General features: G+C 36.8%; 1 protein-coding gene across 1 annotated transcript; it reads left to right on the top strand.

The window, feature by feature from the left end:
• The first annotated feature begins 939 nt into the window (after positions 1–939).
• Positions 940–16,727, top strand: mRpL4 (mitochondrial ribosomal protein L4). Its single transcript, XM_067089711.1, has 8 exons — positions 940–1,314; positions 5,775–5,872; positions 6,239–6,401; positions 7,297–7,394; positions 8,732–8,858; positions 9,500–9,609; positions 15,013–15,086; positions 16,507–16,727. The coding sequence occupies exons 1-8, from the start codon at positions 1,264–1,266 to the stop codon at positions 16,647–16,649; spliced, it is 864 nt and encodes a 287-aa protein (XP_066945812.1). The 5' UTR covers positions 940–1,263; the 3' UTR covers positions 16,650–16,727.
• The last annotated feature ends 92 nt before the right edge of the window (positions 16,728–16,819 follow it).

Raw genomic sequence — 16,819 nt, 5'->3', positions numbered from 1 at the left:
ATAAAAGGATTGTACGAAGTGGCTTTTGAGCAAACTTTTGATTATGGAAGTGAAGTACGGATATTGAGTGTAATGAAAGAAACAGGCTGAATCTATAGAGAGAACAGATTTCCTATTCTATTCAGTGTGAGGAGAAATAAAAGGGCGAGATCTAACAGAGTAAGCCTAATTTTGTTCTTACCATATTTGTGATATCTCCCTGCTGCGAGGTGACTTCTAGAGTTAATTATCAGAATAGCGGAAGTTCATGTATTGTGTTACAAATACTTACTGGAATATTTTAATCATAAGTTTTTGTCACAGTTATATTATTGCTACATGAAAAGAACCAATCAATACTTTTGCAAGGAAAGAGGGGACGAGGGGTATGTTGCATTGATATCGATAGTTGCTTGTTAATGTCATGTTCCGAGTGTAGTCTTATTGTATTACTGTTCGGAAGCTTCATTTTCAAAATTGTGGAATAAAGATGTGAACAATAATATAACTGTTCACAAAGTATAGTTTCAATTACCAATTATGAACAACTAACCACCTCTCAAAGTCAAATATTCATTCTGGGCTGTAATCTGTATTAAGACAGTAATTTTTCCGGTTTATGAAATACGAAAACACACACCAGGGGATACGATAGTAAATAAAAGTTGCATTTATACATTTATAATAATCCCAATCGTTCATTTGTTATGGTCAGCTCTACTCAATGAAACCGGCAAAGAAGAAGCCATTTCTCCGAAGGTGTTGGAGTGCCAAAGATGTACTATAGATTTTGATGGTAAGCTTTCTAGTGTTTTCATATGGATTATCCGAATTTTATTTGTTATTAAATCAATTTTACCTAAATTACAATCAAATTTCCATTAAATTTATGAAAAAATTCTTGGTCTTATTTTAAAGGCAAAGTGACATGAATCCATTCGAACACTTGTCTGCTGGCGCAATGTCCTTTAGATTTACATCGCTGCTGCTGTTGCTGCTGCTACTCCCGACAATAACAAAGCCGACTCGTGTCTCCTTTTCTACACCAGTGTCTAAATAATCATGAACTAAATCATAATAAAATTACTACCAAGTTAACGAATCAAATTTTGAACTGTTATTTCAAATACAAAGACATCAATCTACTTGAACGCATTGTCTGCTGGCGCTTTGTTCGCTCGTTTAGCTTTGCTGCTGCTGCCATTATTGACAATAACAACAAAACCAATCCGTGTCCCTCGTTCTGTATTAAGTATTGATGTCCATTTGTTAAGTTTCGTTGCGATGCTACCAAGTGTCCGTTTATGCGTTCCTCGACTGGGATTGACGATAAGGGTGAGTTTAATAATCTTGATTTTGTTTATTTAATCTCCTTCCTCTGTAATTGTAGCATAGCATGATAGCTGAGGCCTATAGCCTAGTCAGTGGGAGGCCTACGCCAGGCCAGATCGCTTCTTCCCTCCCAGTTTGTGTAGGCCAGTTTTTATTCGTTAATTGGGCTACGCCAGGTTAAGCCTAACCTAGGTGACAGTAATATGCAGACGAAGGGGTCACGTCGTAATCGGCAGGGTCCAGGTGCTATTACCTTGGAAATTGATTTTTCCAATACTTTTAGTGTTGTTTATTGTCGGTCAGCTGTTATTAACCTCATATCCACCCAAAATGGTCGGGAACCCTTTGGGAATGCAGGGTTTTAGAGATGTTACGAGAAAGACAGGACTGCCGTGTTATTGTTAGAGAATGGTTCCGCACGTGAACAAGTCATCAGGGAGCCATATGTTCAAGAAGGGACTGGCTAAGGAAACCTATTATCAAGGGAACTATACTAACCTAATGTACCTTAACCTAACCCGACCTAGCAGGCCGTGTTGCTTAACAGGAGGGCTTGGCCCCCTGGACCCCCCCCCGGTGAAGGAAACTCCACTCTTTACCAAAAGCTCCCCTATAACACTGCCCATTTACGATAGAATTCCAGGATTCCTAGCATACAAAAACATGTAAGTTCTGAGGTTAATTACATGTTAATTATAGTTGACCGACAGAAAATAATGGTAAATTCTTAATAAGCAACCAGAATACTGTAGAAAAAGTCAATCTCCTAGGTAATACCCTATGCGGAGCTGTTATGTAGTTCTACCTATTAGGTAAAGGTAGGTCTGATTGGGTCAGCCTGTATTCCCTCTGGAATGCATACTGTGGGTAGTTTGCAGATTGACGGGGTCAAGCTCTGACATTACCTCCCAATGGAAGCTTAGTCCATTGTTTCCGATGTTTAGTGTTATTTGATGGGGATGGGTTGGGGTGGGGCAAAGTCCCCCCCCCCTGGCCAAGTCAGGGCACAGGTCCCTAAGTGAGGTAGGAAGGTAAGGACTGGTTAGGTCAGGGGCATGGCTTTCTAGGAAAGGTTAGGTTTGTTTTTGTCCGTGGAACCCATTCCCGTTATTCTACACTCACCCCTTCTGCAATTAAGGAGTACCCTAGGCCAGGCTGCATGACCTCTTGGTAAAATTTTATTTTAAACCATTTGTCTGTTGCATTGTAGACTTGAAATATCATTTTATTGAGTATCCCTGACATTCGTTTTGTTAGCAAATGAGAATTTCTTAGAGATAGGGGACCACATTGAGAAAGCGGGGCTTATTGGTTGGCAGAAAACACAATATGAATTAAATACTTCCCATTCTGATTAAGTTTATGGTGTAGGATAGCCATAGTTTTCAAACTAATAACATGCACTAGTGTATGGATGTTGTGCCTTAGGTTAAGTTAGGGTAGGTTAGATTAGGTGTGGTTGGTTAGATCACAGCTTTATTATTATTTATTTTGTCGTGCCCTAGGTTAGTTTAGGTGGGAGTTTAGGTCTAGCTAATGACCCCGCATCCTAAATTAAGGTAGGTAGGGGTATAAGGCTAGGTAAAGACACAATCCCCTGGTTAGCTTAGGTAGGGGGTCAAGGGCTAGGTAATCCTGGCATTGTGGCTAAGGTTAGATAGGGGTTGGCCCCCCAGGCTAGCTAAGAATCCAACCCCCTAGAATGGTGTAGGTGTAATCAATCCTTGTATTTTATTCATGTTGTGTTTTCCTTCACCAAGAAACCCTGTTTTTCCCTTGTAATCTCTCCAATTGTAGGATCTAAGGGTTGGATCCACCATTTGCTCATAAAATGAATGTCAGGAACGATCAAAGTTTACGTTAAATCTTATGAATATTATATTTTTAAGTCCAATATACAATGATAGTTTCAAATAAAATTTTACCAAAAATTATATGAAAGCATGAAAATACATAAGAAAAAAATTATATATATTTTAGCAGGGATACACCCTAGCCTGACCTTTTCTATTCTAGGGCACTGGGTTCTAACATGACTTGGAGGTAGAGGGTAAAGGCATAGAGACCCCACAGATTCCTCACAGTTCCTGGCCTAATCTGACCTTGGGCACCATGTATCATACAAGTTTGCAACAATTCATCCTAGGGTGTTATGTTACTTCCATTCTAGTACTCTATATTGGAGTTTCTCTGCTCATTTCCTAAGCCTCCTTAATAGGCTTAATAATAAAATTAGTGGTACCTCATTTGTTGAACATTTCTTATGTCGGACATTCCATTTTTCGACTGGAATTTTCGAAGGAAGTTTGTGTCTTTTGTCTAACAGATACTTGTATTTTGACCTGACCAATTGCCTTCTTTACATTTGTACTGATGGCCTACTGTGTCCAACAAGAAAAACTGTATAAACATGGTTTCCTTTACAATATATAGTTTAATGATAACCATATTCAACAAAATAAGTAAAAGAGTAAGGCTAGGTTCACACAAGGCATTTTTAACCGCAGCGGCCACCGCTCTTTTAATGCTGTAATTGTTCACACGAAGCGTTTTTTACCACAGCGGCCACCGCGTGGTAATGCTTCTTTATATGTGTGTGTGTATATATATATATATATATATATATATATATATATATATATATATATATATATATATATATATATATATATATATATATATATATATATATATATATATATATATATATTCATCTACTTTTTTTGTAACATCCAGTGTCAGAATGATCCTTCTCCATAGTTAACAGTTGACAGTGACAGTGATGCAATAGTGTGTGTGACTCTGATCACGGGGACCAGGTATGATGGCCAGGGTTGCTATGGTAACACACAATCTCTTTTCTCATTGGCTGACGCACAGCCAATGATGGCACCTGCTGTCTTCAAACAGCGCGGTTCACCACTGTGTGTGAACGATGTCATTGACTTTTATGTATCTCAACACTCCCGACAGTCGCACGTTGGCGAGGGGAATCTTGCTACTGCGGCGTATTGGAAACTGCCGCGATACGCCATGGTTACGTGTGAACGATTCCATAAGCTAACATTGAACAATCGACAGCGCATATCTCACCGTGCGGTTAAAAGCGCCCTGTGTGAACATAACCATTTTTACCTTTACCTCATTCTACCTGAGGGATGTAGCATACAAGTTTTTGGATACCTTCTTCTTTAAGATGCGTAGTGGCTACTCAGCAGGCTGTTTAGTTGTCCAAGCTCTTGTACAAATAGCATCATACCTAAGGTACTCATAGGGTATAAGGCTGGAAGTTGAATGAGTGAGTTACTGGCTTTTTCTCTCTCTCCCTCCTCCCATTCTTTCCTTCCTATTCAAGGCAGCTGTCAGGCTGAGTAGAGGCTGTAACAGGCCTTGATATAGGTAAATTACACATGCATCTTAAAGCTCCAGCTCCTTAGGGGTGACTCCTTCCACTCTTTTTTTTCAGTTTGTGCTTCCCTCTTTTGGGCAGCACTTTGCTCTCCAAAGTTTTTTCCTAGAGTGAGAGAACAGACACGTTTCACTCTAGCTTGGGGTCCTGTCATTTTTGACATCCCATAGCCTGATTATGTAGGAGGGTACAGGAATCACAGGCCCCTGCTCCACATCATGACTTGAAACATAGCATTTTTGGGTAGAAATTCAACTTGTTATTTAGTGGCTTAGGGAGTATGTCACCTTCATAAAAGGCAGCGGTTCATATTTTTCATACAAGCCCATACACATGTAAGATTAAAGTAGTTTGTATTTTTCATGGGTTACATACCAGAGCCTTTTATTGTAATCCAACTTCAGTTACCCACATTCCCTGATGTTGAAGGAAAAACTGCTGGCTCACAATGGCTGAGTTGGGGACTCTCCCCCACTCACCTGCCTACCTTAAGTCCATCACTGTGTTAAAAAGTTTTAATGACTTTACATCGCATGATGAGGTGATAAATACAAATTACTCAAAATTTAATATATTGTAAATGTAATAACTTCCTATTTATTTCCATTATCAAAAAACTATGTAACTTATCATAGTCAGTAAGTTTTTACTTCATTTTGGCATTTAGGCTACTACTTAGAATGGCTTCCGTCAGAGTGAAACAACTTAATGTACGCTGCCTGCTAGTGGGTAACATAAGTGTAATAGTAGAAATTTTCGTTTTGTATTATTGCTTAAAATCAGTACGTGTTTTTGGCTAGTATAAAAGAAACTAGGTGAAACACAACAAAGCAATTCAGATCTAGGCTTTCTTTTTAAAACATGGTATTGTAGGCTACGTTCATCATGTGTTCTAGTTTTCATAGTACTTTTTAAAATTATTGTAATATATTTACAGTAGCATTGGGTATCAAGATTACTTGAATTTAAGTACAATACTTAAAATTCTATTTAAGACCTGTAGCTTTGTGTACAGTAAATAATATGCTAAATAATGTATGTTTTTATGTTTCAGAGTCTAAGCACAACTTCTTCACAACAAAGCGTATTAGCTCCTGCAGTGCCTGGTGCAACAAAACCCTTGATTATTGAAAGAGAATTTGAACAACCAAGGTGAGGAGATAGTGATTAATTTCTTATAGATGAGAAATTGAAACAGTGTGCCAAATTGATGCTGGTAATATGATTTTACAGAATGTAAAGACTGTTGCCATAAAGCAGACAAATTTTTAAAGATTATTTCCATTGTATCGGCTGGATTTAATTTTTGTGCATTTTAAAGTCTCAGTATGGATGCATAATGTATGTTAAAGTAGATGGAAAGCTGTAGAAATATTTGCAAAAAACGTTTGGACACATACACCTTACAATGCTTAAAATGCCAAGAATTACATATTATACTTCAAATATGATGTGTCATAGAGAATCATGATGGAATTGTAAATAGCATCCGCTCATTTTACATTTTCCAAATAACAGAAATGCCACCCAACCCCGTGAAGCATGGATTGAGACTCTTGATAGAGATGCCAGCCCCTCACAAGTAGGGCTCATGAATTTGCATCCCGATGTCTTTTCTGCTTTCCCAAGACTGGACATTATTCATCAGAACGTCATATGGCAGCATAAGTATCGCACAGTGGTGAGTGACTTTCTGTAAATGTTCACATTGTAATGGCCTTGTGTCAGTACATTATTATTCTTAAATGACATGTCTCATGATTGCACTGTATTTGAATTTCCTGTAGCAACATCATTGATATTTGATTCTGATAGTCCTTTCTGTTGTAGCTTAGTTGAACTCCTTCATAAACAGTTGTTGGATTTTACTCAAGTATTTTTATTACTATGGGTTAATTAAATCGTGATTACTTTTAATAAAGGAGTAGGCTTCTTTTCATGCTTTAATCATAATCAAATTACAGTAGTACTTAAATATTACTGCCGCATATTTGAAGGATATTTTTACTGAATAGTTGTTGTACTGTGTCTAGTAGATTTTGGCAGGTCAAGGCAGTATTTGTTTGTATGCATAAAAACCTGAAACATTTTTTTTATTTTTGCCAAGGTGAGGGGAAGGTTTAAACAGTATATGAAAAATGTTTGACTCACAAGTAATAATGAAAGTTTTTCTTTCTGTTGAACCTGTTTTATTTACAGTTATCCTGTATTTTGTAAAATTTCCTTTCTCTTTTTATACAGGAAGGTTTGCTTTTTCACTTGACTTACAGGTTTTCAAAAGAAAAGGGGTTGTGAATATATGAAATTAACCCAGCCTTACATAGTAGTTGATTTGCATACCAAATATAAACAGTGCATGTCTCAATCCTTTGCTGTATAAACTGGGGCTAAGTAGATATTCACATAAGTGGGCAATGATAAATGGAAATTGAGTAAATGGTAAAGATGACACTTAATGAATTCACTTCGCAAGCATAGAAATTTTTGGAGGCCACAAATTATTTCAAGTACAGGAGTTTTATAGCTGTTATAAGTTGATGAATGAGTAAATGGTAAATTTCTTGACAACTTTTCAGAATTACGCGCAAGCCAAGGTACTGCATGAAGTTCGTGGCGGAGGAAAGAAACCGTGGCCACAGAAGGGCACAGGAAGAGCGAGACATGGGTCTATCAGGTAACTGGAGATGAGAAATTATCATTGTCATTGAACCTAAGAATTGCAAACAACAGTTTAGGCTTTCATGATTTTAAAACATTATCTCAGGATGTTTTTAATAACCTTGGAGTATAGGAATTACCCAGTGAATCATAGTTTTTACTCTTTACTGCTTAGACAACAGCAGACATAGTGAACTGGTATTTTTTAAGGAATTCTAGAAGAAAAAAATGTTTTGCATTTTTTGGGGGTTAATTGTGCACTTCACATGTGAAAGACATTTCTCTCTTGTATTATTTGTGAATGTTTACTTATATTGCAATTTTTAATGCCTTCTTATTCTTGTCATTTGTTGTCATCACAAATTAATTTTACTAGACTACTAAGTCTCATTTCAAGAATCCTAGGTCTCTGCCAAAGGACTTTTTCTTAAATAAGAGGAAAATTGGAGTAGGGTACAGTTAAAGAAGTTGGACAGGTAAGTAAGAAGGGAACAAATGGAATAGAGGAAAAGTAAGAGGCCAAAAGCAACGTTGCTGGGCCTGAGCAGGAACACTGCGAAGAAGGTTTAGTACCTTCTTCTGTGAGGTGTGCAAGTTGCTGTATCTCTGTTGGCCGGGTTGTTGTTGTTTTTGTTTTAGGTGGCTTTATGCCAGCACAGGCTCTTGCTCATAGAGCAGCCCATAAATCTGTTGGCTGGGAAGTTCTAGGAGTTCCAGACTAGGCTTCCTACTTTTCTCACACCTCACTGCACTTCCCTAGGACAAGGACCTGTGCTGTTGCTGGCATAAGCTGGCTATATCTAAAGCAACCAACCGGCCATGCTAGATACCCATTTACAATGTCCAGACTCTCTTCTGAACTTTCTTATAAGGCACTGCTTCATAAAACGAAGTGCTGTTCAAAATTTAATTTCCCATTTGCTTGTGATATATTTCTCTTAATGCTTGTATGGCAGTAATTTCTGATGAGATAGAGTTATAGGATTTTTTACCCACTTGGTAAAATGACTAAAATCAAGACTGATGCATATCTCAGAATGCAGGACAGCGCTCACATAAATGTGTTTCTGTTTATCGAGTTTACAGTCTACAGCAAATGTGAATATACTGGAAAGAAATCCTTGACAAATTTTTGTTAGAATTTCAGCATTTCTAGTTATCCAATTACTACAGGTTGCAATTTATTGAATTAGATTTTAATGTATTCACAATTTATTTGCCAAGAACAAACCCCTGGGCATGCCTTATGAAAGGTATGTTAACTGTTTTGTTTAGTTAAACTATTTATTGATGGTTGTAATATAAAGAGACTCCATATCATGCATTTCAACTAAGGATTTAATTTCTTCCCAGATCACCTATATGGAAAGGAGGCTGTAAGTCCCATGGTCCGAGGGCATACACAACACATTTCTACATGTTGCCCTTTAGTGTCCGATTGAATGGCCTCATCTCAACGTTATCAGCAAAGTTTGCTCAGGTTAGTGAAAGTGAAAATCAGTCCTTGATACTCAGTTTGAGATGTTACTTCAAGAGACTAGGAATGGGTGCATCAGTAGTTCACCCTATCTCCACATGAGCAGCAGTAGCTAGGAATGATTTTTATTTGATGGTAATATGTAATAGTGGCCATGTTTACATTGGTAGTAATAGTTAAAGGAGACTTCATTTTTGTTGCTAGGAAGCTATACCTGCTTTCATAGGACAAGTTTAAGGATGAATTGACTGGTCAAGAATTAATCATAAACTTGGGATTGATGAGGTTAGAATGTCAGGTCACTTGTTTCTCCCACCAGCTTTCACTGATCACTGTTGAAACCAGTTGCCCATTTACACCTGAGTGTATTGAACCTGAGTTACAGAAATTATTGGTGAGTTCACATGGGTAGCATTAGCCATTACATTAGTTTGTTTGTTATCAGCATCCTGATTAAAGGAGCACTCATGAGATTCATTGGTTAAAGTTTATTGATGTTGAAGGGATATTCCATACAACTTTAGATTGATGCAACCTTGCACATCATTAGTGTAAAAAAAATTCCCTTTTTATTTAGGAACTGAATTTTTCATAGATTAATGTTAAAATGGGAAACTTTTTATTAATTCATGTTTTTCTTTCAGGATGACATAAAAATTATAGAAGATTTAGAAATGCCTTCTGATGAAGCTCCTTACATCGAAGGGTTGTGTGCAGAACGATCGTGGGGGCCTTCTGTCCTGTTCGTAGATGAGTAAGTTGACACCTGGTTTATTTTCATCCAAAACAACTGTTGATCCTACTTTTGATTTACGTATATTTATTTCACAATTATATCTTAACTTAGGTTTAGTAATAATGTTACTCGTTCAGCAGGTTCTGTATTTAATTTTGATGTATTATGCAGAACCCCATAAATCTTGAAAAGTGGCTCTGTAGTTTTATGAAACTACTTTATGTTAAAATACTTATTATCAGTAGTGAGGAAGGTAGTATTACTTCAACAGCAAGTTCTGTTTATACTTGTGGAATATTTCTTATCTTTGGTTCCAAGAGATCATTGCTTACATAGCAAGAGTATTATTACTGTGCTTTTTATTATTTTTTATTATAAGTATTGATATGGTATTGCTTCTTTATGAGTTGATTTGTTCTTTAGTTTGTGTAATTTCTTAAAAGCCATTGTTTTTTCAAATGCTCACTTTCCTATTTCTAGTGTCATCTCCTAAGGATCTGTTCTCATCCATTTTATGTCGTCTTTGTTATCACACATCCATTAATCATATAATAGCCTTTATCTGTGTGGGACACATGCAGGTGCTTGAAATAAAGCATTTCAAATAAAAGAGCCCAGTGCACATGCCCAGCCAACCCCAGTACTGTTCTCTCCAGAATTGCCTAGTTACTCCTATATTTTGAGTTCATTTTCATTCCATTTCCATTTTGTGTGTTACATGATTAATATTATATGTTAATTTTTTAATTTTGTTACCTTTTAGCTTCACTCGGTGTGTTTCTGCTTTGTTAACTTGAATAGCCTACTACTTTTCTGTTTACTGTTTCTTTTTGGGGCAGTTTCATCAGTTAAATAATTTCAGCTTTGGAATAGCTTTTGGAGTTATCCAATTGCTCTTTCAATTTTGTTTTTCTTGTTCACGTAATTCTAGTTTGAGATTTTGCTTGCTGAATGTATGGACTGTTAACTTTATTTTCTACTCAGTCCTTGGTCTCACAGTAATGTTTGCCTAGTAATATGTACCTCTTGTTTAACCTTACCACAGAAATGGTTTTCCATTCTCATTTTATTACAGAGTTTTGCACTTGTATTTTATATTGAACAAAGTGCATTTTTTTGCATTTATCATTCATTATGTAATTATGACTTGGTGTATTTACATGTATTAGGGTTATAAGTTCTACAGCAGAAGGACCATCATATGCGGGCCTGTAATGTAGGGGCTTAACCTCTTTTGTGAGGCTTCCATGTGTTGGTCACTTTCCAGTGGCTTAGGTTTGGGCAACAGCGTACCTGTAAGGATATTCACTTTCTCTGTTGACAATTGATTTAACTTGTCATGCCACAAATGTAAGTGACAAGTCACATGTATCTTTGGATGATGCCTCTTTCTCTAGCAAATGTTAGGACTTTATGCCATTGCAGTAGACTTTTACCAATAGATTCAGCAGCTTGGGAAGTAGATGCTGTGCTCCAACTATGGGATGGCATGAATGCTCTTGTGGTTCACTTTCATTTCTCCTTTTTAGCCTCATCAGGACTCATCTCAGGCTTAGAACTCCTTGTGGAATTTCCCAGGTCTCTTATCACTTGTAAATGTCTCCTGAAGCAGCCCCATTTATGTAGATTTCATTTCTACAGTTGCACACATTTTGGTTGTCAAACAGCTCCAGAGTGAGAGGCTTTTCGGAGGTTGTTGCAGAAGCTATTGCCACTTCCTGTAGGTCCTCAGTCACAACTCTTTCCTGGGTGAAGTTGGCTAGATTCTTGGCTGAAAGCAGTTAATGGGGTTCTCGTCCTTATTTTAGTCCTGTTCTGATCAGTTCATTTAGTTTTGCTGAAACCTCCAGGTTGGGACTTAATTTTGGTGCTGCACAGTCTGGTCTAACCGTCAAGATTGTGTTTTTTTATTGCCTTTGGCTCCTTCAGATATGTTAGGAAGCTCCATGCCCTTTGAGGGAGTTTCCCACTTGAGTCATTGGACCTCTGTTGGTCTCTCATTTGCCCTAGAGTTCATAGCCAAGACTGCCTTTTAGCAGGAGTGGTTCACTTCTCGGTCGCGTTGTTATTCCTCCCTTGCCTTCGTCCACTCTTAGAGGACAGGCTTCGTTATCCAATAAAAGCTCTTAGATCCTATTTCCAGTGTATGGAGTCTTTTCATCCAACTCCTTCCTGCCTGTCTCTACATTCATACTTGGCCAGTGTCTGAAACACTGACTAGCAACTACAAGATATTTCTTGTTCATATTTTGTTGATAAGCTCAGGATTAAGGCTCATGTTTGTGCCCTTTCTTTTTCACTGGTCTTTAAGAGTAATTTGAAGTTCTTTACCAGCCTTAGGGAAGGCACCAGTCATTGTTGCCAGGTTTTTACACTCGGATCCATGGTCACAGAAGGTCTTATACTTTCAGTGGGGAGAGAGTTGAATCAGTCATGATTAATCTCTTTTTTTATGTGGCATAGTGGAGGTGTGGAGTTATGTATTTCCTGGAGTACCTGGTACTATGCCTTTTGTACTGGGTAAGTGTCATCCTTTGGTTTCGTCATCCATTGCAGACCCATTACTTAGAAGTGCCCTCTGTCTTGATAATACTATGGAAACCCTCCATTTCTAATAGTTTCTGTTAATAACTCAACATATTTTCCTGGGAATGGACTTCTCCCTTTTCTTGACATCATCGATTTCGTTCTCCCTCCTGAAGGGTGATTCAGGCTATTTTATGATTTATGGTTTTATAATAAACTGATCTTTTTTCAATTGCAATATTAATGCAATCCATTAATCATAATTTCCAGTGCCCTTCTCCCATTCCCTCATTTCAGTTTGAGACAGATGAAGGAAAGCTGTGTCAATGGACATATGGGGAGTTTGGCTGGTATATTGAGGTTTTTCTTTGAAGAATTTTGCTTCGTGCATGTAAATATGCTCCACACAGCTAAAGCCTGTTTTGTTGTAAAAACAATTTTCATCAAAGCTTTTATCTTTTGTATGTTATCTCCCAACCTATATTATGATCCATTCCAACGTACACCAAATGGCTAACATTAAACTTTGTGATGAATTCTTTCATCACATGAAAATGATTTTACTCTTCACAAATTATCTTCAGTTCATTCTTGGCATTCTTCAAAAGTATATTTTAACGTTGTCTAATCTTGTGAAATGCTATTCATGTTGACATAGCATTTGTAAATGGGGTGGGCAAACTTTGGTCTGTTGCAGTGCTCCAATTTTAATTTATTTGATATTTCCACCTTCGAAATTATGTAAGAGAATTAGGAAACTGAACCCATAAGATTCATTAGTATTTTGGCCCAGAAATAGTTATGCATTTTGGAAAGGTCTTTTTAGTGGCCTGGCAAAGTTGGCATCTGGGAAGGTGGTACTTCTTTGTACAGCTTCTTCATATGTGCGTGACTTGTCCATCTTTGTATCAAGTACTGTTCTCCTATGTGGAAAGACTCTTTGTAAACCATTTTCTTTAAAAAGTGCAGTTATCTTTTTGGCTATTGCTTTTGAGTAATGTTGGTTGCATGTGCCTTTCCACTTTTGGCCTTGAAAGCACAACAATTTGTGCACACCCACATTTGACCAGTCTTCTGTGCTGTTCAATTTTACAATGAGTTCTTTGTTTTCTTAATCATCTGACTGCATTGTTTTAGGTGATGTTAGTCTTCATCTTACACGAAGTCTTGGTGACACCCGTTACTTTGCAATCTTGGAGCTTGATTTGGACAGCCTTGCCTGTATGGTCACAGATTCCCATAAATTAACTTTCCTGTCAACATGTCTGTTGATATACAGTGTCAGCTCACCACATACAGTACATATTTGATTGCATTAGTTGACTGAGTGTACAAAACTGAAACTGAGTGTAGTTTTAACACCTTAATGAAAAACTGTACAATGTGTGTAGTGTACTGTGCAGATGATGAGACCTGTACAGACTGTCTGCTACTGACAAACTTTCAGTTTGAACTTTAGTGGACCTGGGCTGTCCTCTGTACAAACTTTCAGTGTGCAATGCTGTCATTCAGCCAGTGAATTTTCACCGTGCATTTTAAGAACTTTGAAAGGGAAAAGCACCACAGTTGGTAAGAAAACATATGCTAATGTACATATAATTAGTTTATACTTGAAAAATGGAAGTGGTTTATGGTTTATTCTGAACATTGATATAATGAAGACTGATACATTTATGTCTGAATTTATGTGAGCTTCTATTGGAGGTGTGTATCAGATGTTTAGATATTATTACATATATAGAGGTGTTTTTATATTACAAAAGTTCTCTTTAAAAATGCTTTACAACTAGTAAAAAATAATATCAGTGTAACACAGAATATTGATTCAACTTGATGTTACTATATAAAGTAAGTTAGTGTGTCAATTATAGGTCAAAGAAATTGGGTACAGTATTTCGATTAGCCTCCAACTTGCCATCAAAAAGTTTTGACCCATTATGTAACAATGGACTTGGAATGGTCACCTTGCAGGTTGCAGTGAATACTAAAAGTGGTTATTCAGTAGAGAATATTTCTAAGAAAAAGGTCTTCACCAAGTAATGTCATATTACTGACATTTCCATTTAAGAATAATTGGCTTCTCATAAACAAGTTTTTCATCATCACTATACACAACAGTGTTTCATGTGATGACAGAGCAACATTCATAGAATCTGATGAAGTTTGTCCAAAGGTGGAAGTTGTACTAAGGTTTAGCTGAGCAGTTTGAACTACCTGATGAGAAGGGACCTAAAGGAAAGCACGAAAAATAAAAGGCAGAAAGGAATGCAGCTGGTGATTGAAGGGATACTGTAAGGGACCTTCAGTACCATTTACAGTACAGCTCTATAGCAAGGCGTGCAGTCTGCGATACCCTGGAGAGGTGCCTCCTTGGGTAATGCACATAGTCTGATTATGCACCCACGTGCTGTAGTTGGTTGCTCCTGTTTTGTGGTTAGAGAAGCATCGACAACAAAAGTCATTGGACTAAAAGGCATCTTGGAATTTAACTTGTTCTTGGGTATCGGAAGGCATGTATGCCATAAGCATTCCTTTAAATACTTTTGGTAAAACATATTGAAACATTATAGCTATTAAAATAGATCATCTTTTGTACTTTATGTTAACTTCTGGGAAATTGTCCATAATTATTTATGCAAGCCCATCAACATATTAAGTAGATTAACGAGACCTCTGATTCAAAACATAACTTTTGGAGGGCTGACCCAAGGGATTTGTCTTTTGTAGTAAAATTTAAACAAAAGTAATGGAAGAGTTGTCTTGCTTCTGAAAGGAGAATAACTTTTTTTAACTGGAATAATAATTTGTTTAGAAAACCTTGCAAATTAGCATAAGCATAATTGAAATGTGTTTTCCTAGTCCTGTTTTTTATATCAAATTTATTTTAAATTTCAGCACTGATATCATGCCTCGTAACATAACTCTTGCCACAAATCCCATTTGGCATTACAATCTAATGCCCGTTTATGGTAAGTATATTGTTGTTGCTCTTTCAATCTATTGCTTTGTTTTGTATGAAAGGTAGTTGTAGTTTTTATTCAATACAAAGGATAGTATGGTACAGTCACCCAAAAATGTTTCGCAACATGTTCCAGAAGTTTTTGATCACCTAACAATACTTTGTTTTATATATACAAGGAAATGAGCTTTTCTTATTCGATCTTGGTTATTAATCATGCAATTAGCAATATAAAAAAGAATGGCGAGTGAAAAATCCATCTTACGAAAAATAACGAAACATTTTGAAAAATTTTGCTCATGTTGGTGAGGTAAAATGTTGGCGAGGTAAAAAGAGTCAAATAAAGACCAGTAATTAGTCATCCATTCAATAATTTTGGGAGTAAATTCAGAGACTTTCCTCTTCATGGATGAATAATAATGGTAGAGAGAAATAAAAACCAGTTTAAGGGAAACGGGAGGTAATTTCTCTGATGTACCATTTCAGGAACCATGAGTCATCATTTTTCTCAAATATCTTTCAAACTAAAACTAATTATTTGATCGAAATGGTTCTTTGACATAGTGTACAAGACACCTCTTGCTAATTTTTGGTAATATAGTGCATTGTCAAATGGTGTTAATTAAGACATTTACTCCTGACTTTTAAAGACAAAGTCACAAGAGTCAGCAGGACTAATCTGTGCAATCAAATGTCCGCTATCCCCCACAGACAGTAAAGGGGGGCAGAGATGGGGAGGCCAGGAAAGTGAGTTGAGGGAGGGATGAGGAGGGGGAGGGACGGGATGGGGATAAAGGACGTTCAAATGCATAGTTTGGTGATGCTTGGCAACACCATGTAAGTCAGGAGAAAACACCGTAACTAAAACCATTTGACAATGCACTATACTGCCAAACATTAGCGGGAGATGTCTTGTACACTGTGTCAAAGCACTATTTCAATCAAATAATTAGTTTGAAAGATATTTGAGAAAAACGATGACTCGCAGTCCCTGAAACAGATAGCAGTCGTGTCTGTGCTTGTTTCATACGCTTATGACGGATTTGCCAATTAGTGCCAGATGTCACAATTATAAGTTGTCTGAAAAGTTTTGAAGTATGTTGCAAAACATTTTTGAGTGACTGTAACATTGAAGGAACCATTCCTTTGGTAGTCTGCATTTAGTAATATTTTTTAGAATTCTTGTACACCTAGTTAATATTACTTTTATACCGCAGATCTACTAATTAACCTAACCATTATTTTCATAAGACAAAAACTGAACTCTGTACTGCCACCAGTTCTGTTAGTTATCATCATTAATGCCAAGTGTCACTAATTTTTTTAAGCCATAAAATCCGGGGAAAAATTTCATTATATATTTTTGTTGCCAATTTCTCACACTGGTTGTTTTCTTAATTCTCTGAACAGTAATTTCCTCTCCTTCCCAGGCCTGAATGTAATTAGTATGCTGAAACACGACACCCTCGTCTTGACTGTTGCTGCTGTCAAGAGACTGGAAGAAAGGTTATTGTATCATCTCAACAGACCAGACTTACATCTTGCAAATAAGAAAAAGTTTCGTATGAAATAAAATAAATATATTTAGATATGTAAATATTGCGATGTTATTGGTTATAATTTTATGCAATAAAATTATCTCTCGAGCCAATTCTTCTTTTTTTTATATAGCTTTTAAGTAGGTGGATGAACAGCCATTGGGTATACAACATTGTAAACTATAAACTATTTACAATGTGATAA

The sequence above is a fragment of the Macrobrachium rosenbergii genome, chromosome 46 (genome assembly GCF_040412425.1).
Source record: "Macrobrachium rosenbergii isolate ZJJX-2024 chromosome 46, ASM4041242v1, whole genome shotgun sequence".
Classification (NCBI taxonomy): Eukaryota; Metazoa; Arthropoda; class Malacostraca; order Decapoda; family Palaemonidae; genus Macrobrachium; species Macrobrachium rosenbergii.
Note: the sequence above shows the minus strand (reverse complement) of the source record. Positions and strands in the feature narration are given on the sequence as shown.

Bases quoted from the DNA above. Each gene is read 5' to 3' on its own strand.
- mRpL4 (XM_067089711.1), top strand. From the start codon at position 1,264: ATGCTACCAAGTGTCCGTTTATGCGTTCCTCGACTGGGATTGACGATA. The intron at 5,873-6,238 runs GTGAGGAGATAG...TCCAAATAACAG, and splicing joins AGAGAATTTGAACAACCAAG to AAATGCCACCCAACCCCGTG. The intron at 8,859-9,499 runs GTTAGTGAAAGT...TTTTTCTTTCAG, and splicing joins TATCAGCAAAGTTTGCTCAG to GATGACATAAAAATTATAGA.